This window comes from Gobius niger (assembly GCF_951799975.1).
Source record: "Gobius niger genome assembly, chromosome: 8".
NCBI classification, from domain to species: domain Eukaryota; kingdom Metazoa; phylum Chordata; class Actinopteri; order Gobiiformes; family Gobiidae; genus Gobius; species Gobius niger.
Genome location: NC_136859.1, coordinates 11,639,652 through 11,662,958, shown reverse-complemented (window position 1 = coordinate 11,662,958; position 23,307 = coordinate 11,639,652). Strand labels below are relative to the sequence as shown.

Below are 23,307 nucleotides of genomic sequence, written 5' to 3'. Positions count from 1 at the left end.
TTGTGCCTATTTATAGCCATTTCCCATTAGCCATTTCATAATTGTTAAAATTTGGGCAAAATTTAAGTGAATTTGTAATTAACTCCTTACATATTGCCTCAGCCCCTTTGGACACCCTCTACACAAGCCCTTGATATTACTATTTACATTTTTACAGGTATACATGTTTAAGGCGTCTTGAAGCACATTACAAAAGTAACATACTACATCTAGCTTGTATAAATCCAGACAGCTTTAAATAAAAAGCATTATAATGGTCTGCATGTATTTGATGGGATAAAAAATTACATATGAGACATATGCTCATAGATGTAATATTAACAGCATTATAGAAAGTAGGCAGCAGTGGGTACAACCTGTTTCAGTTATCTGAATGTATTTGACATTGAAGTATTATCAAGATAAATTCATCTTCCAAACAAATATGTCTGAATAGATATAAAGGAATAAGTACATTGATTATATAATTGTCAAAGTAGAGTTTTTTTTAGGAATCGACAAAAGTGACAAAGACTTACCAGTTTTTATACTCCATGTAGAAATTATAAAATGCCATCTCTATGTTTAGGGAAAAAAACGTTATAATGTCCATAAAAAATCCATTGAAGTATATTTAGTTGCACCATCGTGAGCTGGGTCCTGTGTGTGTTCAGCATCAATGACCCTAACCTCCGCAGATAGGCGTTAATCCTTCAGAGGCAGTGGAGCGTCTGGCGGAAAACCACTACATTTTCTGTCTTTCTTAGGAGTTTATGTGGCATCCTGAATCGTGTAATCCCCGTAAGTCCAGCTGCGGCTATAGTGCCCCCTCTCTTCACCTCCCTCTCATTTTTATGTATAGCTCATGTAGTGCATTATTTTATAGGCTTTGAACAAAGTGTTTCCCAACTAGGAGTACGGGGGAGCCTTAGCCAGGTATCTTGTTGTCAGATTACATGAACATATAATAATAATATTTGCATAAGAAAATAATGAATAATAATAGTTGAATTACCTGGTGCAATAGGAAATACAATTATTACATAAAAGTTTGTCAGGCTATTTTTTAAGGTGCTTTATTTGTCATTATACAACAAAATTTGTCCTCTGCATTTGACCCATCCTCCGAGGCTGCTGGGGCAAACCGTAAGGCGCCCTAGCACCCATCTCTAGATGCCAGGCTGATGGTCAGAATCACCTGACTGGAGGATTTACCTATTGTGCATGCTGTCAGTTGATGGGGGAAAACCCATCACAGCGAGAGACACATGCAAAGTCCACACAGAAAAGCCCACAAGGTCTGGGAATCGAACCCGGGACCTTCAAGAGCTCTAATCGCTCAGCCACATTACATTTTTGTCCTGTTCTACCTAGACCCATTTAATCTTCAGTAAATGGACCAAATAGCGTTACATGAAGTTGTACTTCTGAAGGCCACTCCCTACTGTAGAGCTGCATGATTTTTGAACAAAATATCTAATACACAGCAAGTATTTTGGATTTTCACTTTTCATTTCTTTTTGCCTCAATTCAATATTCCTTTCATATTGCACATTTGAGACAAAAACTAATTATTTACTGCAGAACTGATCCAAAAAATTTAAGAACATGTTTGTAAAGGTCTAAACTACAGGAATATTAGGTTTTACGCTTAAGCGACAGATTATTTCTTGTGTTATATTACCAAAGTAATTTCAGATTATTAATTCAAAGTGTGCTTTATTCTGTTACAATTAATTGTGCAGCCCTAGCTTATGGTTCTTTAGACGGATATAAATATAAATGTTTTATTCTTTGATCTACAAAAAAACAATTCAGAAATTTGCTCACAATACTTTATTTACATAAATCTGTACATATAAAAAGGCGAATAGAGTTTCTCAAAAAACAAAACAAATGTACACTGTGTAATTTATCAAAAGACATTTAACTATAATGCAAGACTATTATCCCCAGGCTTGAGACTTACAATAATGTAAAACCAGCTTTCCATCGCTGCCAAAACACTGGAAGAGAGATATGGAAAGGGGAATTAACTGAATGAAATTAGATTGTCAACATAGATCCTGATATCGCATGTGAATTCACACATTTACTCACATCAAAAAGGACCCCTACTTCTTGATCTGGTGATGGCGCAAAAGACTGATTAACATAAATGAACTGTTGAAAAAAAGGAAAAGAAAGAGATGTTACAAATGCAATTGATTGTTAATTATTATTAATAATAGTTTGCCTTCACAACTTCACATAATGTACAAATATTATGCAACCCGTATTTTAACTTAAGTGCTTTGACTTGTTAGGGTTAATCATTTTGTTATTAGACAAATTTACCCATATAACTAAACTAAACTCCAGTCAGCATAAATTGTCTTGTAGCTAAGAGATTCAGTCTTGATAATGTTGACTTTCGTGATAAGATTATTTTGGTGATCCCAATCCTTTGTGATTTCTTACACACAAATGAAATTCAATTCTGTTTACAGAAACCTGTTTAAAGAAAATAATCTCTCACCAGCTGTTCATTGGTATCAAACTTGAGGAATTTGGAAATGAACTGTGCAAGGGACTGTACGGTCCTCCCCCTCTCCATAGACCATTTCTTTGTCTTCATTATTGGAGTGTCTCCCACCGCCTTCAACAGGACATCAACTGTGGAAAGATAATAGGTTAATTTATGCTTCCTGTTGAGTTCAACATGTGATGATGCAAAATGAAAAATAATAAAATTATGATCAGATGTAACATAATCAATAGGATTCGACTAACTAGGCCTAAATAAGGTCTTACACGAGTCTAACATATCAAAATCCAACCAACACTAGTAGTTGTGCCCTGACAAACATCAACTTTCATGCAGGAAGGACCAGCATAATTCACTGCAGTAGTTATAGATTTGGGAATTTTATACCTAATGTTGGTATTTTTAGGTATACTATTTAGGGAACATGGCAACTATTGGCACTGACATGTAAATATTTTAATGGTGTTTTGAAATGTAGCCTTTTTTGCTTCATTAGCATTAGCACTAGCGTTAGCCGGTTTGACAGGGGCAGGCTCAAACTCCCAACGTGAGAAGCTGATTGGCTGAACCCTGTCAGGAGAGTCTTCCGATTGGCTAATCCTATCGTCAATCATGTCGTTCCCGGAACTAGTTCGAACACAACATCGCAGGGGTAGAAAACAAATTCAATCAACACGAGTATTATTGATATTAATTACATGTACGCACTTTTTTTCTTCTCCTCGCTGATCGCTGCATCGTTCGCGGCTGGTTGTGACTCTTCTTTTGGCGTTTCTGGTGGAGATTCTGCATTGTCAGACATCTTCAGGTGACCACAGTGGGTAAATAATAAACCCTCCCACTGCAGCCGTCCAACCAGGATAAACCTTTTCCTAGTGGTTCACGAAAACATCCATCATTCATTTGAGTAACCCCATTGGTCATTGGGCAGTTCTGTGGACGGGGCTTGTTCTAGGAAGTTATTGAGCTTTCCCTTGCGTGCGTCCTTTTAGCTACATGTTTCATATTTTAGGTAAGTTTATTCCCTCTGTTCTGTTTTGTATGTTACAGACTGATCGCGTGCCTTCCTTTGATTCACTTGATATTGTTCTGCATTGCATTTTGCAAACTTTAGTGTAAAATTAATCAAATGTGCATCCAGTTGCATTTTAGATAATCTTCAACTTGGAAGAACTGATCTTTTTTCCAGTTGGCACCTGTTCTCTATCTCTCCAAACAAGACAGCACCAGTAAGTTACGTTTGTCCAAATGCATGTTATGTTTTATTTACTTGGCTTTAATATTCAATTTTTGACGACAGTATTGGCACATTATAACTATATTGTTTTTGTTGCAGTGGCTAAAATTGGTAGACTCTCCACAAAAGATACAGTGCTCTTCCTTTGTGACATGCAAGAGAAGTTCAGACCAAACATCTTTCAGTTCACCAACATTGTCAGCAATGCAGCCAGGTTGCTCCAGGTTGGTTTTAGTAGCAATGATCTTATCTATGGTTTTCATGGTCCATTAGATGAATCGATTATGGATACCACAGTCTCAACTAATAGCCTAACTTTGTTTCTACCTGTTGTTTGTTTTCTCTCATTATGCAGTACATGTGTTTTTAGTGATTCGATTGCTTCCTTTTAATTTGTTCAGTGACCTTGAGAGACTTCAAACAAGCACCAACAAATTGCATGCTATGTTGATATAACTATATTTACCTATTCGTAGGCCAGTCGGGTTCTGGGAATCCCTCCTATTCTGACGGAGCAGTACCCGAAAGGACTGGGGCCTACAGTGCCGGAACTTGGAGCAGAGGACTTGACAGCTCACGCCAAGACCTCATTCACCATGATGATAGAGGCTGTTGAGAAACAACTGCAGGAGCTGGGGAATCCCAAACAGGCCATCCTCTGTGGGATAGAGGCTCACGCTTGCATTGCGGTAAGTTTAAATAATCAATCACTTATGAAATTCCTCTCTTATTATCTTGATAACATGGAGATGTGTGAAAGGGGAAACATGCTGCGTGTGATTGTAAAGTGACAGTGACCTTGTCCTCAGTGCACAACTTTTGACCTGCTGGAAAAAGGAATTGAAGTTCACATTGTGGCAGATGCAGTTTCATCCAGAAGGTTTGTATACTGTCAATGTATTTTGACTATAATGTGCAACTTTTTTAACTAACCTTTTTAATGTTTCCTTTTGCAGTCAAACCGACCGGCTGTTTGCTCTTTCTCGTCTGAAGCAGAGCGGAGCTTTCCTCACCACTACGGAGGCAGTTCTATTGCAGCTCGTTCAAGATGCAAAACACCCAAATTTTAAAGAGGTGCAAAAGCTCTCACAATGACTCTTATTAACTTTAAACTTATTTTATTGTATGTGTGGTGCCACGAATGAACTTAGGTGTGAACTTCCACCTTGCCAGGACGCAGGCATACTACACTGAACTAAAATATAAATATAGACGCAACACTAATGTTTTTGCTCCATTTTTTCATGCGCTGAACTGAAAGACATGAAAAGGAGTTGTGTTGTTCTGTGTGAGGTAAATGATGGTCACACCAGGTACTGACTGGTTTTCAGTGAAGCAAAACTGAATATTTCAGATTGGATTTTTATTGTGGCCAGCCTATGGCACACGTGCAGTATTCATGCTGTGTCATCAGCGTTTTGATATTCCACACCCATGAGGTGGGATGGATTCTCTCGTCAATGGGGAAGTGCTCACTATCACAGATTAGACAAATATTTGAGAGAGTTATGTACGTACTGTATATAGATGTTTCGTGTCCATGAGTTCAGCGCATTAATAATGGGAGCAAAAATAAAAGTGTTGCATTTATATTTGTGTATGTTTTCTCCCTGTCCGTCCAAATTTTAGATCCTGGCACAGTTGCTGTTTTAATGTTTTGAAGCACAGTTGTAGTTGTTGATAATATTTTGCTGGTGTTGACTTATATTTTTCTTATGTTGACAGATCCAGAAGCTCATGGCCCATCCATCCCCTGACACAGGCCTCCTCGCTTTCTTCAGTGCCCTCTAAAAAGTTACAATTTATGCTGTACTTACAATTTAAGTGCTTTAATAAAGCATTGCTGCTACTTTAACCAAGTTGGTTTGGGTGTAATCCTTTCAAATCCTCTCTTTGTTAGTTTGTTTCTAGTATTCCACACTTGTACAGTCCTTGGGAAGCTCCGTGAGGCGGGAGCAGAGAATGATGTCACTAAAGGGGAGGAGTGTGTGATGTAATTCATGTACAGGCAGAAAGGGAGGGTAAGCAGAGAGGGAGAGAAAAAGGAAGCAGTTCGATAGGTTTTTGTGTTTATTTTTCCCCAAGTTATTCAGACTTTTTCAAAACTATGGCATGAATGGAATATCACAAAGCTAAGAAGAGTTTTGACCGAGAAATACAAACTCTACTTTGTCTTTTGTTGTGTACAACTAATGACAACATCAAATATTAACACTTTTTTCAGGCCTTGAGCCTCGAGTAACAACTGAGGTAAGCAAAGGACTTTCCTACCTACAAAATACAACGCCTAAGTCACTACTGCACACCTTTTGCTCCGCCTTATTGAGTTTAATCTTTGATAGTGATACACTTAGTATTTTTAGTGGCTCTACTTTGCTTTGGTTCAAAGTACAGGCAGTGTGGTTGTCATTTCATACGTTGTACACTTTGAGAATTCAGTGTGATGTTACTCACAGTTTGAGCATACAATTAAATATACTTTCTCTTGTCTGTAGATCCTTGGCTGAAAACATAAAAAATGTCATCTGAGTTGAACTCTAGTCTTACCAGCATCGACTGGTTGCCCCGGCTGGGAATGAGTAGCCTGCGCTCTGGAAGGGAGAGAGGTGGAGGGGGTGAAGTGGGCAAGAAGAGAGAGAGGGGACGAGAGGGGAGCCACTACCTGCCCCCTGTACCAGATCTTTCCCATTCAAACTCCAAAGGGAAGCCTCCTCACAGCTATGCCACTCTGATTGCGATGGCGATTGCAGCTGCACCTGAGAAGAAGCTCAGTCTGAATGACATCTACACCTGGATCAGTGATACTTTTCCTTACTACAGTCGAGCCGGACGCGGATGGAAAGTAAGTGTAAACATACATGTATAAATGGACAAATGAATACTCTTTTGGGACGCAATTACTGTTTTTCAAGTTGAAGTAAAAATTAAATGTTTAAAAATACTCAAGTGACTGAACATAACATTTGGCTATGCTTTAGTTTGTCATTGAAATGAGCATATTCTGGTTTGATTTAGGGTAACGCTTTTAACCTAGTGTCTTGCTTAAGGAAAGTTATAAGAAAAGTTGTTAAATTACCTTACATGTTTCAACGGTGCGGAAAAACCCTTCTGTCTTCCCCAGAGGCGTTCCCAGACTTAATGAATGCTATAAAAGAAAAGTGATTTAGGGCAGTGGTTCCCAACCTTTGTCTGGTGAACCAGCTGCTAAATGCTCAAATACCCACAGGGGTTCCCATACCCCAGGTTGGGAAACACTGATTTAGGCTATTGTTTTAAATAGGAGCCTTGTTGTGTTGACAGAACTCCATCCGACACAACCTGTCCCTGAACAAATGCTTCAGGAAAGTTCCTCGCCCTCAGAATGACCCCGGAAAGGTAAAAGAATGATCAATAAGAAACAGCTTCTTAAAATCATTTGCATTTAAATTTGAATTACGCCTTTTCATAGGGATCGTACTGGACCATGGACGGACCAGCAGAGTTTGCACAGATGCGAGCTCCTAAACGACCTTATCCTGCAGAAGAAGACGATGTATGTTTATTACCTTGTTATTTCACATTTTCACTCTTAAAACCATTTCAAAACTCCCTGTTTTGGTTCAGGGTGGGGATAACCAGTCGGACCACGGACAGTCTCCTCACCGTCCTCAAACAACATCACACATGGACCACCATCTTCCAAACACACCAGGGACTGCTCTTCAGGAGCTGTCACCCCGTCCTGACTCGCTGTCTCCTCCCCCATGCAAGGTACCCCTATTGTCACCATGTGATATTTATTTAATCAAACACAGACCTAGCACTTGCTCTAACCTCACAGTAAGAACGTTCTGGGTTGAAGTTGGCCTGTCTGTGTAGTGTGCACTTGTTAAGGCAGCTTTTTTGCAATAAACAAAATCTAGGGGTTCTTGAACTTCTCCCACCAAAATACCACCTAAAAAAACCCCACTAAACTTGGCCTGAACCATGATCAAAGAAAATGAGGATTAGCTATAACCAAACAGGGGGAAAAAAAGAGTAAAAACATATATTTCCACTATTTCAAACGCACTGTGTTTGTCTCTTAGATGCTAAATAAAATACAATAATAACAAACATATTACATTTCTGTTTAGATTAAATCTAAGTGACCAATTCAAAGACGGCGTATAAAACGTAGGAAAGTGTCTGTCTTGTAATATGTTCTTTTTTTTCCTCTCATTTTACAGCAATTATCTCCTTTCGTAAGCTTGGGTTCAAACATGACGGTTGCTCATTCATCTGTTTCCTCTGTGACCAATCTTTCTCACACCCACCCCTCATCTATAGTAACATCTTTTGCTCCCACACACTCACCTGCCCCTCACTTCTCTGTTTCGTCCATTCCTACCTCCACTGTGGCGCCCTCTCTCTCTACATTGTCTTTCCCTGAACATTCGGTGCCTGTGTCAGTCTCCTCTTTTCCTTGTCCTGAGCCTGTTCCCACCCACGCCCCTGTATCTGTCGGCCCCCCTGTTGCGGTCTCTTCAGCTGCCGGTGCTCCTCCTGTGGTCAGTCAGAATCCCACTGAAGTTCCTCTACGTTTCACCTTTGACGAGTTGAACCTCCCAGACTTGTATGCATCTTTCAAGTCCATCATCAGGACGATGCGGGACAGGGGTGGCTCACAGTGTAAGTGTTTTCTTTATGTTACAGCGGGTTCAGAAAGTTCAGACCTCTTTTAATGACTCTTTTCCTTATGCAGCAGTCTGATAATAAAACATGAAATAACCTAGAATAACATAAGACACTGTGTTGTCACTAATAATAAAACTATATGTTTTTTTCTCTATTTGCAGCAGATGTTCCTCCTCTGAATGTTGCAAGTAATGACATTACCCCTCTCCACACGCCAACTCTACTGCCTCTTTCTCCTTACCTTGCCCCGGTGCAGCCAGCGCCCACTGCGTTGGCTCAGCGAGGCCCCATACTAGCTGCACAGGCTTCAGAGGCCGAGCGCCGCACACAGTACAGTAGGTTTTCATAACCACAAACATACTATAAACAAGCATTGATCTGAAATGCACCTGTGAGTCAAGTTTCGTTGTTTTTTTTGTCTTAGCAGCAGTTCCCGCAGACTGGTTTAGTAACCCTGATTCTTTAAAGGAGAGTTTCCGCATTGCCAGCAGTCTGGACTGGGCAAACATTGACCTCACTGGTCATCCAGGTTCGTCCCACTTAAAGTGCTAATGACAGATTTGACCTTGTTTGAAAATATGACTTATTTAGATGGATAGCATCTGTTGTAAGTAATAATCATTTTATTTCAGTGAAGCAGCAAGAAATGTTGAGCAGCAAAAAATGTATATTTTTTAAGCTAATGACAGGAAGTGACAGAGATATGTTCCATAGCAGTTTGACTCATTTCCCATTAAAATTGTTTGCCTCTATTTATGTCACTTCCTGTCAATGTCCAATAAGGAAGTGAAACTATAAACATCACAAAAATGTCAAACTATAGAACTCTGGGTACATTTTTAATCTGGAATACAATTGTGTTAACTATGTTTTAGTAAAAGTTGTGTCTGACTTAACTGGCTTAAGATGGCATTTATTTCAGTGACACAGATGATTTTTTTAATGTAAATAAAAATGTAGAGTAGGCTTTTGTGTATTTGCCATCATGAAAATTGTAATGTTGATTTTGCATCTGTCCAGACTTGCTGGAGAGTATGCGGCAAGCGGAGTTGTGTGACTGGGCACTGGACCCTGGCCTCTTCACCTCGCTCTGTGACTCTTTAAACCGCTTCTTCACGCAGAAAGGAATGATCAACTGTGGAAGTAACTCGCCCATGGCCCTTGGTTCAAATGCATCTTTCGTCTCACCATTTCCTTCTAATCTTGCACCAACTCTGGCCAGTCTGACCCACCCCTCTCCCCTGCCCTTCGCTCCAGTGGCGCCCTCTGCTAACGGAGCACAGCCCAGGAAGCCTATGCACCTGCCCCCTCAGGGGCTGCAGAGACCTCAGTTCATTCACCCTGCAAACGCTAACGGTATGTTTGTGCATTATCTTCTATTTCATTACGTCTGACTGTTGATTACTTGCTTCTTTGTGTTTCAGCTGGAGTCCAGCCTCAGGCTGTCGGCCCCAGGCCACGCCCACCTCTAAAGAGTCTCCATAGCAACAGTGAGGAGATCCAGGATGATTTTGACTGGGACTCACTGATTATTTGACCCTGGTCTATGTGCTGACGCTTCAGGTCATTACTTATTGCAGACTGCCTTGCTGTCCTTGATCTTCCAGCTTCTGAGTGCTCGCTTGGGGTTGACATTCATGACTGAATGCTGCATTTTATGTGATGGGTCATAGCTCGTTAATACTAAGGTTGAAAGTTTCTTATATAGAATAATTTTTTGACATTTTAAATGTATGTATAAAGTTGTGTTCATGTACACTAATGACAAACTACAGAAACATAAAACAAGTCAAACATATCCTGTGTTTTTTATTTCATAAATTTCTTTAGATTTTTTTTCCCCATTTTACGTTTTTAAATGTGAATGTTCACAGTCAACACCACACAAAATTCAACCTTACTCAATAAAAGATATTTTCATGTTGATATAAAATAACAAATGTATCTAAATTAAAAGAACAGCATGAAGCATGTTGTCAAGTCCCTGTTTCTTTTTCTTCCATTCACTGAATAATTTGAAGAAGCATCGTTCACTCCCTGCTAGAGATGAAACACAAGGACAGTGGTGGGACCTCTAGCTGAGGTCACAACTGAAATTGGTGACCAACCAAATGCTTCTAACAAAAGCATGGTCTGTAAGATTGGCAGACGAAATGTGCGACCCTTTATAGTAGCTCATAATAATCTCATGTTAATACAAGTGACTTTTTTTTTAAAATAACAGATGGCCTTTCCTCGTCTCTGTTGCTGAAATAAAATCGGACACCAAATGAAGACAGATACTGATACATATACACAGAAACAGGCATTTACACAGAGCGTACTTTCAAACAACAAACAAGCATCCATGTTTTCATTCATTCAATGCACACATTCAACAAGAATCCTCAGTCATTTGTCAAATCACAGATTTCAGGGCTTTCTTTAGTTTTATACAATAATCAGGACATAAAAGTATTTGATTTAAATGGCATCACTTGTTAGATTTTCCTTGTTCATTTGTTCCTGAAAGTGAAAATAAATTACATTTTACATTAAATTAAAAGTGGATTAATGAAACCATTTGACCATCTTATGCCTCTAATGTGTTCAGTCTATATCCATCTGTTCTGCACTTGTCAGTGGTTCAGTGCTGTCTTTTCTCCAGAGGAAGAGTAAGTGCAACAGTTTTTCTGCTCAGTTTGTTAGTGGCTATGTCCTCTTCCTTCATGTCCATCCCATAGTGTGCAGTTTTAGCAGGATACAAGCTGCTATCCTTCTCTTTCAGGCTTACCTTCATCACATACTGAACTGAAAAAACTAATTATACAGCAATGAATTAAAACTAAATAAATATCTTTTGAAATGATAGAAACAAATTAAATTTGTTTTGAAATGAAATGCTTTAAAGAAACTGAAATGACATAAACGCTTCTATTGAAACAGAAAGATGACATTTTTGGACACATTGTGTTGAGGGGAGTCTCGGGGCAGCAGGTGTGACAAAGGTTCAGGCAGGTGAAAGCAGTGACACTTCCTCAAAGAAGAAAAGGGTTGGTGCTGGCTCCTGTTGCTCCCCCACCTCCCACTGCCCCGCCTCCCCCCATAACTCCTCCTGCCGTGGGCCCACCCAAAATCAGCTGTGGAGGGGGTGCGCCTCCAGGACCCAGCAAACCAGAGCCAGGGGGCGCCATTGGAGAGAGGCCACTGTAAGGCATGCCCAACGGGCTCGCCTGCATCATGCCCAGGCCCATCCCCGGAGCGCCCATGCTCATGGGCCCCATGCCCATTCCAGGCTGGACCAAGCCCAGCATGGGGTTAGGAGGCACAGGACTGGTGCGGAGGGCGCTCAGGCCGATGGTCGAGGGCTGCGGTGAAATGGAGGTCATCGAAGGGGCAACACCAAAAGGGTTTGAAGAGGCAGGTGTTGGAGAAACCCCCCGACTGGAAATAGTACTGCCCGGCGTGACTGCCATCCCTGGAGCAGGAGAGGAGCCTACAAGTAGAGAGAGAAACTACAATTAAGAGCTCAAACGATCATCCAAAGGAAGCGACTTGTTGCAAAAAGAGACTAGATGCAAGTTGGCCATTTTATGCTCACTACTGCCACCTCAGGTCATACGTGTAACTGCACCTTCTAAATTAAGCTCTTGCAATTTGGACCTAGCCTGGTTTTACCAGACCCTCATACTCATTGCGTTTCGTACAAGGGTCTGGACCTTCACAATTGAGCTCCGTTATCAGGTGGGAGAGGTGACGTATGTAATGTGCCCGAGTGAGTGAAGCAGCTATCATAACTCTATCAAAACTTTATTATAACTCTTGGGGGCATTCCTTGCGCATTTTAATTTTTGGATATTTGGGAGCCAAGCCAGAACGGATTGAAGAGCTTCCATTACTTTCGTATCCGCCGCCATTGCCAAACTACAACCAGCAAATGCGGTGCAAATGCTTGACGTCACCTACAACACCCGCCTCCCCCGCTCGCTGAATGGTAGGTTGTAATGTAGGTAAATTATAACTGACCGGAGTTTACGCATGGCTAAGCCCAGGCTAATTCAGACCCGAAGTAACAAGTTTTTGAGTGACAGTGCAGGATTTTAGAGGCAGTTGTGTTGAACAGTTCTGAGCTCATTCTACACATTAGGACATGGCTGGAACATGTAGTGGGAGGAAAATACATATTATTTTATTTTTTAAACTCCGTATAGTCCCTTTGAGTTAAAAAAAAAATGTAAAAGCATGAGTGGCGCACCTGTGTTCTGGAGGAAGGGGTTGTGTGCTGAAGAGGAGGAGATGGAAGGAGGCGGTGGCTGTTTAGGTTTGGGTTTAGACGACACAAGTGAATCGAGATCCACCAGTGCAGCATTGGGCCCCAAAAAAGATTCAGGAGTCTTCCGAACAGGAAGTGAGGATCCCAGAGACGAAAGATCGAATGGCACTGGGGAACCGGTGCTGTCACAGGCAGCAGCTGACGACCCGCAGCGCTCTGGATCACCTGAGGGATGTTGAGCAACAAAATTACAACATTTAGATTTGGTAGAACAAACCATTTACATAGGTTACACACACATGATTACAAATGGACTACAATACAAAGATCTGATGTTGGACGACTACTTTGTGTTGTTGATGAGTCTAAACTATGAAGTGAAGCTACGGGAAGAGGGCTGATTGATGGAGAGTCATGTGATGTACCTGTGCCGTTAGTATGTTTGGCGGTGCCACTCCAGAGGTCAGAGGTGACTGGGTCAGAGGCAGGGACAGGCCCGTCTCTTGCCCAGAGATCAGTCCCCCCGGAGGAGGACGTGCTGGGTGGCACTGAAGGGCCCCATGGGTCAGCACTGGGGGTAGTCACAGCTACAGGGAAGTGACGCAGGGGAGGGTTAACACAACACAGTACAGTACAATGAATATAGAGGGGAATGGCCAGGAAGCTTGGATGGGTTCAACAGCACGGCTCTCGGTTGGTTCTTCAATTAGAACCAATAATTTGAAAAGGAAAGGAGGGAGAGTAAATAACTAGTATACGCCAATTAAAAAGCTCTGTTGAACCCATAACCACAGTCTGTCCTGGGTAGAAACGAGAGGATACAATCAATGTCCTGGTTTAGACACATAGGGAAAGGGACTTCAACATGCGTGATTCTGTTAACACAACCTGAAAGTTTGCTTATGAATGAAGAGATAAATTTAACAGGTTGTTGTGAGAATGAAACAGTGAGGGTGATGTTCACTTCCTTGTTCACTGACAGCACACAGACCTCTCTGTGAGTAGACATTCTTACCTGAACCGCCCCATGGATCCACATTGTTGACTCTGTTGGAGGCCTCTGCCCAGGGGTCCGGAGGGGGGGCTACAGTGGGTGCACCTCCGCCCCAGGGGTCTGTGTTTGTGGGGGAGGTTGGAGAGGCCACGCCCCATGGGTCTGGGGGAGGCGCGCCCCATGGGTTAGATGGAGCAGGGGCGGCGCACACAGAAGGAGGAGGGGACGGGCCCGCGGACCCCACAGTGGCAGCGGCGGCAGGAGCGGCCCCCCAGGGGTCCACAGCACTAAGTTCCATCAACGCACCCTGATAAAAGATTACAGGTTAGAAAGCAGCACCGTGTTTAAAACGGTTTGAAGACTTTAAGCACATACTTCTTCACCCTTGGGCTTTTCCCTCCTGCTTTCCTCTAAAGCCATCTGCAGTCTTAGATCATCCCCTCTGCGCAGACGCTCCTCCTGCCAATCACACACACTCATACATGAGAATAATGTCTACAATCTCAGGACAGACGATAGTTAAAGAACGTTTTTCTCAGAATTTAGAAAGGCTTTTAAACGTCAAAAGATGAACTGTAAAGATATCAACTAATTTGTCATAACTGATACATAGAGCAGCAGACAAATCTACATCTTATCAAGCAGGAAATGACGACAGTAATTATTAAAACTAAAACCAGAATTGACTCATTTCTGCTCAACAACACACTGGACCGAAAAACACAGGAACTTCACACAGAGAAGTTGCGGTGTATTGTATTGATCGTTACTGTAAAATGTTGTATTGTTGCATATTGTTGTTTCATGTTGAGTGGTGCCGTTTGTGGGGTTGGAATTCTATAAGCTTTGCTTCTTCCTTCCCCTTTTCAGACTGTATGCATGTAAATAGATTGTTATATGATATATTTCTTATTTTATTTTAATTTTTTTTCTCTCCCCTGTTGCCGAGAGAGGTCAGTGCAATTGGTTGGTTGCACGTCTGAAATAAATAAACAAACAAACAAACAAAAGGCAATAAAACAATCAATTTTGCTTTTAACATGCTATTTTAGTGGAAACAAGGGGTAAAATGCTATTACTGTTCATTGTAAATATTAGTCATGCAAACTATGGAACACGTGTGTGTATGGTTGATTATCAATCAATTTAAAGAAATCTAAACTACACAGATTATTGTTTACATCCAAAGATTCAGATTTTGATCACATTACATTGGATCTGGATTAAAACAGCCATGACAAATACGGGCTTGTTGATTGATTGAATTTGGACAGAGACTGACTGCTGTGGACTCTGGGCACGCCCCCTGCCCCTGACCTTTTGCTGCAGCTCTTTGCTGAGGGTGACTGCGAATCGGAACTCTGCATCCTCCAGAGGGTCCGCGCTCGTCTGGTGGAGGTCAGGGCAGTTACACAGTAGTGAGTGCTTTTTGAAAAAATCTATTCTTTGCACAATATTCGACAGGTGTGGTTAGCTCAACATATGTTTCATCAAGGGTTGTGGCCGTAATGGCGTTGTATGGTACATGTAAGATCTTTTCATGGCCAAATTATACAAAAAAATATCCACAATCATTTGTTCGCTTTACATTGTAATAATAACCAATTTGCACTCCAAAAAACAGTGATGTTTCAGATTCTTGTTTTTGACCTCTCTGGCCACCACCAATCACGCTGCACTCCCATCATACTTAGACGAGGTGGATAAAATGTGTTGCCTAATTCATTACAAAGAAGTAAAGTCTACCTAAGTGTCAACCTTTATTTTGGACTCTATAAGAAGGTCACTTTTGCGCCTTCTCCTTTGCATTACCTGCTCTGCTTCTTCTTTACTCATGGCCAAAGCCAGCTGTAACTGTAGGTCCTCTTCTCCAGAGCTCTGGGGCCATGCCTGTTCTGGATCTGCCCCACCAGAATGGGACCCTAACGACAGACTGCCCCCTAAACTGGGCGCTGTAGGAGCTGAGGAGGCTGGAGACACAAAGGGAGGAAGTTTAGTCAAGTCATTGGTCATTGGCAAGTTCATTAACACGTTTCTAGCCAATTTCTTCTTCAACCATGCAAAATGAAACATTTGAATGTGGTCATGGTAAGATTTGTTTGAATTCATTTTAATCACATTGACTCTCAATTGTCCAAACTCTAATGTTTTAGAGAGTATAAGGATGTGTGAACACAACTGTAGCAGCTGTGAGGTTAAATCCAAATGGAAAAGTGGCTAGTGTGTATTCAAAATCATTATTATTGCTATTGCGTCCAATCTTTTGTTCATTTGCCTCTTGAAAGCCTCAACAACTCAATTTCCAAGCTGTCAATCAAACTCATTGACCAATGAGAATAAATAGAGAGAAAAATAATGCCTTTCATGGGAAGAATTTACATTAAGGAATGAAGGAGTTGAGGCTTTGAGGAGGCACGTAAATCAGACATGTTACTTTAAAATACACAGTATTCTCACCACTGGAGGTCTGTGCCATCTTTTCTTTGGTTTTGAGGGCATGGATTCGCTCTTCTCTTAGTCGCTCTTCATCTTTTAAAAGAGTCACTAGCTGTTTGGCCTTCTCTCTCACATTCACCCCCTGTGGAAGGCGAACATAGTTAACAACGCAGAGGAAAATGACTTGCATTATACTGTTTTTGTCTGAAACAATGTAAAAAAGAAAAATGTAGTAGAAAGAATTTCAACACTTCACATGTGCACAAAACACACCAAAGAGAAATGTTGCAGAAGACCATAAATTCAATGGTTGTTTAATATATTTACACAGTAGGTCATTGACTGAGTTTGTCTAGATTGTTTGCATTCCAAAGGAGAGGACATTTTCATGTGTGCTTAAAGGTCCTATAACACAAAATACTTTTGGACATACACACCCTGTTATTTCACTTTTAAAGGAATAGGCCACCGTTTTTACATACTAAGATATGTTCTTAGCTCACTTTAGTCGAGTTAATATATCCCCGTCTGGTCTTTGTCCGTGCGCTCTGTCACGCAAACGGAGCACATACGCAGCCTCTCCCACATGTCACATAGCTCCGAAAAAGCTCACGATAGAAGCTACCAAGCTCTTCCACGTGTTCCCTATTTAAATAAAGTTACGTGAAGTGTTTTCATGCGAAGTATATTTACCCAGAAATGTAGCATGTCGATTTTATAAGCAAATAAAAAGGGGGACTATATTGTGAGGCGTAATGATACGAGGAGCACAGCGTCCGCGTAGTAACTCCTAAAGACTTCCCCCGCTCACTTCCGCCAATAACCTTTAGGAGTTACTGCGCGGACGTTTTACTCCTCGTATCATTACGCCTCACAATATAGTCCCCCTTTTTATTTGCTTATAAAATCGACATGCTACATTTCTGGGTAAATATACTTCGCATGAAAACACTTCACGTAACTTTATTTAAATAGGGAACACGTGGAAGAGCTTGGTAGCTTCTATCGTGAGCTTTTTTGGAGCTATAGGACATGTGGGAGAGGCTGGTATGTGCTCCGTTTGCCTGGCAGAGCGCACGGACAAAGACCAGACGGGGATATATTAACACGTCTAAAGTGAGGTAAGAACATATCTTAGTATGTAAAAACGGTGGCCTATTCCTTTAACCCAGAATAATGTGTATGGAAAACAAGGCAATAATTCAAGCCTCATTTCTGTGCACACGAAATGCCATCAGAAACGGTCAGAAACTGCTTTAAATAAGGCCAAAGGTTACAATGAGCATTTCGCCACAAGCACTGAGAGAAAGAGCTCCATCTCATGACATCAGCTGGTGGAACAGACAATTCTGAGCTCTTAACGGGAGACAGACTGAATATGCAGGGTTACTCACTCATGCAAACCCGTCTGAACCCATTACCTGGTCCTTGCCGTCTCTGTCAATGTACTGAAAGTCCTTGAGGGTCTGCACTGCGTAAATGTTTTCTCGACACTGTTGTGCAACACGTTCTGAACCCGTCTTGATGAGGTACTCCATAAGCGTCATTGCCTAAAGAGTGCACAGTGAAAAATAAATAACCATGAATGAAGAAGTAATGCAATTCTAAATAACCAACACATCTGTCAGGCCAAAAAAAGACATAACCTTTATCTAAGCAGATGGCTGTTCTATTATCCTGTAGGTGCTTGTCATATAATTAGAATATCATGAAAAACTGCCTTTACTTCTGTTATTCAACTTAAACTGTGAAACTATTATATGACATAGACTCACTACATGCAAAGTGAGATATGTAGCCTTTATTGTTATTACTTTGATTATTATGGCTCAGCTTGTAAAAACCCCAAATTAAAAATCTCAGAATATTAGAATATTCTAAAAATGGACTGTAAGCCATAATCATCAAAATTATAACAAAGGCTTGACATATGTCACTTGCATGAGTGTATATATCATATATCAGTTTCACATTTTAAGTTGTATTACAGAAGTAAATGCACGTTTTCATGATATTCTAATCATGTGACAAGCACCTGTATATGTGTGTGTTTTTAAACGATTGATCCTTGTTTTGAAAGTCTGTTTGTTACTTGTGTTTGGTTTGGTTTGCATTCAGCAATAAAACGTAATTATATAATCATAGGTCACATAAAACAAAGTAAATAATTACTGTAGCACACCTTATACACGTGTCTCCAGTTCTTTCCATGATCGTTCAGACGCTTCCACACCATACTCATTATTTCAGAGAAGGCCACTACATTGTAGGTGAGATCTGCAATCTCCGACATAAGAGAGCTGCTGGGCCCCCATGGGTCGTTGGATGTGGCCTCTCTAACCTGTCAAAATCAAAAACAGAAACATTTTTAGACCCGTCTTTTCACTCAAAGTAAAAATTAGAGGTCGACCGATAAATCAGGCCGATATTTGGGTATTTTACAATATTGGCCGATATCAGCTCGGCCGATATTTCCGGAGCTGAAAGTGATAGAGACCTCCCGTTTTTTGTTTTAGAATCTGCTGTTTGTTTGTTTTCAAACAAGCTCCCTCTAAAGTACTAACTAAACATGAATATTTCAGCCCTATGCCCCAATAGAGCGCCTCTGCTGTCATAGTTCATTCACTGACCCATTTTACAATTTAGGAGCATCATAAACAGGAATATTAGGAAAAATCGGCCGTGCAAATCGGAATCCCCCAAAATTGGCATCGGCCTTAGAATAACCCATAACGAACGACCTATAGTAAAAATGATTGGAAACAAGTGGCATTCCAAGTGCCATTAGGAATTAATCTGTACAAAAACTGTCTAAAACAGAACTATTAAAGACCCAAACCTGGACTGGATCATGATACCAGTAAGTGAAAACTACACACACCAAATAAAAACAGCAACTGAGGGCTATTAATTTGTTTATAACTTCAACAAAAAGACCAGTAACACAATTACTCAATGATCACACACATACACTTATTTTCTTTCTGCTCCTACCTACGTATTTTTTCTGTCTGCTCCGACGTCACAAGTGGTACAATGGCTTTGATTGATGCGTTGCCATATCAGAGGGATTATGGTATTAATCATTGAAAGAAATAACTTTATTGCTCTACACGGTCTCATGTTACCAGACAAATCAAATCAGTAGATAAAAATGGAACACACAATATGAATGGCTAATGGAATTGGATAAGCTCAATCTTCATCCAATGACAAGTGCGGAAAAGGCTGAGAAGTGTTTCATTTTCAGTGGTTATAGAGCTCGGGATTGTGTTGTAGGATTGATTGTCCATCCCATCCATTTTTCTCCCACTTTATCTGAGTTCGGGGTACAGAGGCAGCAGTCTAAGGTCAAGACTTCCCAATCCCTAAACTCGTTGGGTTCTCAGGCCAGCTGAGAGACAGAGACCCTCCATCGTGTTCTAGGTATTCCCAGGGGCAGTGAGGCACATTCTTTAAACCAATTACATGTGTTCCACAGTGTGGCAGTTTAACGAGTTCACGGCTCTCTATTATCTATCTACTTTTGTGTGTGTGTGTGTGTGTGTGTGTGTGTGTGTGTGTGTGTGTGTGTGCATTGGAAAAAAAGAAAAAGAAAAACATGCACATACTAGGAATCAATACCACACATTATTTAACTTTCAAAGGAAACTTCTATGAAAATGTCTTATCTCTTAGGGCGGAGCATTGTCAATAGCAATAACAATCTTGAGAGTATTTTTCATTTCCTTTATTTAGCTACTTTACTTTTCTTGGTGGTATATTTTTTAATGTATTCATAAAGAAGTATTTGCTATTTTTTCTTTACTACTTCACATGTCTATATTAAGAAGACCACGAAAAAGTCTTTGAACGTTATCAGATTAGATGGACGTCAACTTCAACTATTCTGCTCATCCCTTCCCCCACTCTCTGTCATTTGGTGTTATACAAATAAGATAAGATAAGATGGTACTTTATTGATCTCACAGATGGAGAAATTGCATATTGCAAAGGGAAATAATAAATAATATTATGGTTAATAATATTTTGGCTCGCTTCATAAAACTCAATCCCGAGCGCTATACTTTGTCATTCGTGTGTGTAACGGATGCGGTGACAAAGAAAAAAAAAGAAAAGTTGGAAAAATAACCTTGATTTCTGCCTCTGAATAATTGTGGACGATGTTCTTTACTTGTCGCCGTAGCGATGAGGTCGACATGGCAACCGTCTGGACGAGGAATTCTTTTGCAATCTAAACAACAGCATAAGTATACAATTTTACATGAGACAATTTTATATTTGCAGAAGTGAACAACAATGCAGCAGCAAAGACTGGCAAAAAGTTAATAAATCAACAATGTGAAGAGTGAAATTAGTGTGTGAAAATCAGTTCAGAGTTCAGCTAATCGCTTTGTAGATGTTGTGACACTTAAAATTCAGATCATTTTAATCTGGAGTTGAATTTTGGTGAAAATATCAAGCCGCTCATGGTCAGCAACAAGTGATTTTTCAGAAGTACTGTCATTTGTGACTGATGCATTCAAGATTCAGTTCACATTTAAATTAATAAATAAAAACATGTCCAGGAAAATTAACACATGAAAGATTAACTAAAAAACAAGAATTTATTTATTAGTGAAGGTCAAAAACTACAGAACTAGTAGGTTTCATGCGTAAATAAACCCCATGATCTTCTCTGTAAGGATCATCATTAAGATTATTGCAATAGATTCTTTAGCCGTGATAATAAATGTGTGACATTGGGGGCTCAGCTAATTGATTCATAGCTACAGAAAGCCTTGAATCATGAGGCTGTTGTGGACATGTGTAGCCGAAGGGAGGTAGTGTGTCTTTAGCACCTGTTACACAACGACTGAGCAGAAGAAGGTCCTGTCCTTTTGGCGTCTTTCAGTTGCTCTTCCTTTTACAGCACTCATTTATGGACTTCTACGCCTGCTCAGGGTGCCTACTTCTTCCTGTGGCAACATTTGAGTCCCCAAAACCACGGGCACAGAAGGACGAAATCTGTGGAGAAACGACTGGTATTAACTGGTCATAAACAGACAAAGCCGTCTGAATCTTATTTTTGTTTTAAAATTAAGATTCAGTGCACATTTAAAAACACAAAAGACTTTACAATAATGTGAACCTCCCCCTATAGAAAATGCACCGCACATAAGAACATCCTTAAGTTGTGGGCGACAGAGTTAAAACAACATGTTTCACAATTGGACGCCAGGCAGGCAATCATTGCAAAAGTCAGTTTAAAACTCCGTGAGCTCTATGCCAAAGTTCATGCAGCTAATCCATGATAAGAAACCCACAGGTAATATCCATCTCGCAGTGATCATACAGTAGAGTTCCGCGTTTACTGACACTACAGTACAGCTGGCATGTTGATTTTTTCTTCTAGTTTACCCAGCGGCAGGTGAAAGTAAAACTATACAGTCTGCCGCAGCAGGTGGAACAACTGAGTAAGACTGAAGTGAACATATATTCCGCTACATAAATGTTCTCTCACCAACAGCCACCAAGGCCTTGACTTTAACAACAACAACCAGTCAAAATGGTCTCACATTCAGTTCCATCATCCACTTTCTACCTACCATAACACTACCCACACTGTGTTTGCCAATAATTATCACCATAATTTAAAGTCAATAGTGAAATAACAGAGGACGATAACCCATTAAGGGAACCTTGTACTCATAATAATATAATTTTACAACTTAATAATCTTATTTTTATCTTTATAACTTTATTAAGCGATACATTTTACTGAATAGGTAAGTCATGGCCAGTGAAAATCCAAAAAAAATGCTGATAACTTTTTAAGACTTGTCTAAAACCACAGACCTCCACCCAGATCCAGCAGATAACAGTAGCACACACTGCACAAAGCCAAAAGTGACAAACTCTGGACAAGGCCATGCTATGGAGGTTCAAGAGGCCAAGACATTTCTAAATCTCAAGTATGTTTAATGCAAATATCAGGACTGTGACAAGACAGGACCAAACTATGGCTAATGTATAAGTGATCATGTATCAACCCAGGCTGAAACTAGTTCTAACCCGGGTCTTGAACTTGCTCTAAGCCAGGACTAAAAGGGGAATCATCGTGACATCTCTGGTCACACCTAGGCAGGAGCAGTGAAGTGTGGCACTCATGACACCGACACTCGCCTATGCAAACAAGCAGCCCACGAAGGCGCACTGCAAGGATAAAATCACTTTGACACAGTGGACACCATGTTCACAGAGAAAACGATCCAGGAGTTTAGCAGTCTCCGGCAAAACGCGAGACGTAAATAAATACAATCTCGACAAATCATCATGTTGCGGTAATACTGAATGAGCTGTCAACAGTTCAGCTAGTCCTTCTCGCAGTCACCATCCACACCTAAGCTAAACAGTTTGCTAACTTAGCTCTGAGGAAATTACAAAAATAAAACATTAAACCAGGTGACCGACCAGATCAGAGAAAAGTAAACATTTGCAGGGTCCAGAGGTCGCACACATAACGAAAAAAGCATAATAATCTCGTACAGTTTACAGGAGATAAACCAGTAACTTGCAGCTCGAGGAGTAGCATGCTAGCTGTGCTTTAGCTGGCTTCAGCTGTTTCGTAAATACCACAGGGGCTGCAGGTCTGAACACGCTTTCTAAACCGCCGCGACAAATTTACGACAATGCGAAAGCCAGTCGCTAAAATTACGAGCACATGTGTCCAAACTTGTCGGTGACTGATCACTCAAAAAAATATCCAAATGAAGTTGTCACTGACCCTCTTGGAGCTTGGATGTACCGAGGAGATGGCCGAATTTCCGCTTCCGTTCTCCGCCACAGGAAAGACCGCACCTCCTGCAGCTTTGTTTTGCTGATGGGACCATAGCTCCACATGCACTGAACCTGTGGACACCAGACGGGGCTCCAGGAGAAGAAGGGCTACGGATTATTATTGTAATGGTGAATAGATTTAAAAAAAAAAAACTGTTTGGCACCTTTTATGCCTTTTTTACAGAAAATATTTAGATCAGTGTTTAGGCAATAGCATTTTCACAGATTATAGTTAAGTTAACCAAAGGAAGGCACACTTTAGAGAAAAGAAGAAAAAACAAACAAAAAATAAAATAAAACAACAGTTCAAACATTATTACTATCAAGTGCAAAAGGATAGACTTCCTGCCTCTAAAAACACAATCAGGCCTGTGGACAGTTGATTTATAAAAATCCTTGTAATCTCA

General features: G+C 40.6%; 4 protein-coding genes across 6 annotated transcripts; 2 read left to right on the top strand and 2 right to left on the bottom strand.

The window, feature by feature from the left end:
* Positions 1-1,808: 1,808 nt before the first annotated feature.
* atg12 (ATG12 autophagy related 12 homolog) lies at positions 1,809-3,375 on the bottom strand. The gene is made up of 4 exons (XM_079561168.1): positions 3,215-3,375; positions 2,498-2,634; positions 2,080-2,142; positions 1,809-1,985 (listed from the first exon to the last, which is right to left on the bottom strand). The coding sequence occupies exons 1-4, from the start codon at positions 3,306-3,308 to the stop codon at positions 1,926-1,928; spliced, it is 354 nt and encodes a 117-aa protein (XP_079417294.1). The 5' UTR covers positions 3,309-3,375; the 3' UTR covers positions 1,809-1,925.
* Positions 3,376-3,437: 62 nt separating this feature from the next.
* Positions 3,438-5,602, top strand: isoc2 (isochorismatase domain containing 2). The gene is made up of 7 exons (XM_079561167.1): positions 3,438-3,518; positions 3,648-3,735; positions 3,843-3,967; positions 4,220-4,432; positions 4,553-4,623; positions 4,700-4,817; positions 5,469-5,602. Coding segments are annotated over exons 2-7 (594 nt in total). The 5' UTR covers positions 3,438-3,518; positions 3,648-3,734; the 3' UTR covers positions 5,535-5,602.
* A 149-nt stretch (positions 5,603-5,751) lies between these two features.
* Positions 5,752-11,288, top strand: foxj2 (forkhead box J2). 2 transcript variants are annotated; one of them, XM_079560837.1, is made up of 10 exons: positions 5,752-5,993; positions 6,239-6,585; positions 7,044-7,118; positions 7,192-7,275; positions 7,347-7,493; positions 7,952-8,393; positions 8,561-8,734; positions 8,827-8,928; positions 9,420-9,755; positions 9,824-11,288. In XM_079560837.1, the coding sequence occupies exons 2-10, from the start codon at positions 6,262-6,264 to the stop codon at positions 9,934-9,936; spliced, it is 1,797 nt and encodes a 598-aa protein (XP_079416963.1). In that variant the 5' UTR covers positions 5,752-5,993; positions 6,239-6,261; the 3' UTR covers positions 9,937-11,288. The 2 variants fall into 2 exon arrangements, with proteins under 2 accessions (XP_079416963.1, XP_079416962.1); XM_079560836.1 differs by having other exon boundaries at positions 8,824-8,928.
* On the bottom strand, positions 10,235-22,903 carry epn1a (epsin 1a). 2 transcript variants are annotated; one of them, XM_079560834.1, is made up of 12 exons: positions 22,848-22,903; positions 20,923-21,088; positions 20,214-20,315; positions 18,264-18,422; positions 17,503-17,631; positions 16,103-16,223; positions 15,458-15,615; positions 14,021-14,104; positions 13,667-13,952; positions 13,077-13,238; positions 12,634-12,876; positions 10,235-11,874 (listed from the first exon to the last, which is right to left on the bottom strand). In XM_079560834.1, exons 3-12 carry the CDS (start codon positions 20,280-20,282, stop codon positions 11,417-11,419), a joined length of 1,869 nt encoding a protein of 622 aa, XP_079416960.1. In that variant the 5' UTR covers positions 20,283-20,315; positions 20,923-21,088; positions 22,848-22,903; the 3' UTR covers positions 10,235-11,416. The 2 variants fall into 2 exon arrangements, with proteins under 2 accessions (XP_079416960.1, XP_079416961.1); XM_079560835.1 differs by lacking the exon at positions 13,077-13,238.
* Positions 22,904-23,307: the final 404 nt, after the last annotated feature.

Bases quoted from the DNA above. Each gene is read 5' to 3' on its own strand.
- atg12 (XM_079561168.1), bottom strand. From the start codon at position 3,308: ATGTCTGACAATGCAGAATCTCCACCAGAAACGCCAAAAGAAGAGTCA. The intron at 2,143-2,497 runs GTGAGAGATTAT...TTTTTTCAACAG, and splicing joins TTGATACCAATGAACAGCTG to TTCATTTATGTTAATCAGTC. The intron at 1,986-2,079 runs GTGAGTAAATGT...TCTCTCTTCCAG, and splicing joins AAGTAGGGGTCCTTTTTGAT to TGTTTTGGCAGCGATGGAAA.
- isoc2 (XM_079561167.1), top strand. The intron at 3,968-4,219 runs GTTGGTTTTAGT...ACCTATTCGTAG, and splicing joins ATGCAGCCAGGTTGCTCCAG to GCCAGTCGGGTTCTGGGAAT. The intron at 4,818-5,468 runs GTGCAAAAGCTC...TTATGTTGACAG, and splicing joins AACACCCAAATTTTAAAGAG to ATCCAGAAGCTCATGGCCCA.
- foxj2 (XM_079560836.1), top strand. From the start codon at position 6,262: ATGTCATCTGAGTTGAACTCTAGTCTTACCAGCATCGACTGGTTGCCC. The intron at 7,119-7,191 runs GTAAAAGAATGA...GCCTTTTCATAG, and splicing joins CTCAGAATGACCCCGGAAAG to GGATCGTACTGGACCATGGA. The intron at 8,735-8,823 runs GTAGGTTTTCAT...TTTTTGTCTTAG, and splicing joins CGAGCGCCGCACACAGTACA to CAGCAGTTCCCGCAGACTGG.
- epn1a (XM_079560834.1), bottom strand. From the start codon at position 20,282: ATGTCGACCTCATCGCTACGGCGACAAGTAAAGAACATCGTCCACAAT. The intron at 14,105-15,457 runs GTAATGCAAAGG...TGTGATTGGCAG, and splicing joins GTAAAGAAGAAGCAGAGCAG to GAGGAGCGTCTGCGCAGAGG. The intron at 13,239-13,666 runs GTAAGAATGTCT...ACTTCCCTGTAG, and splicing joins GGATCCATGGGGCGGTTCAG to CTGTGACTACCCCCAGTGCT.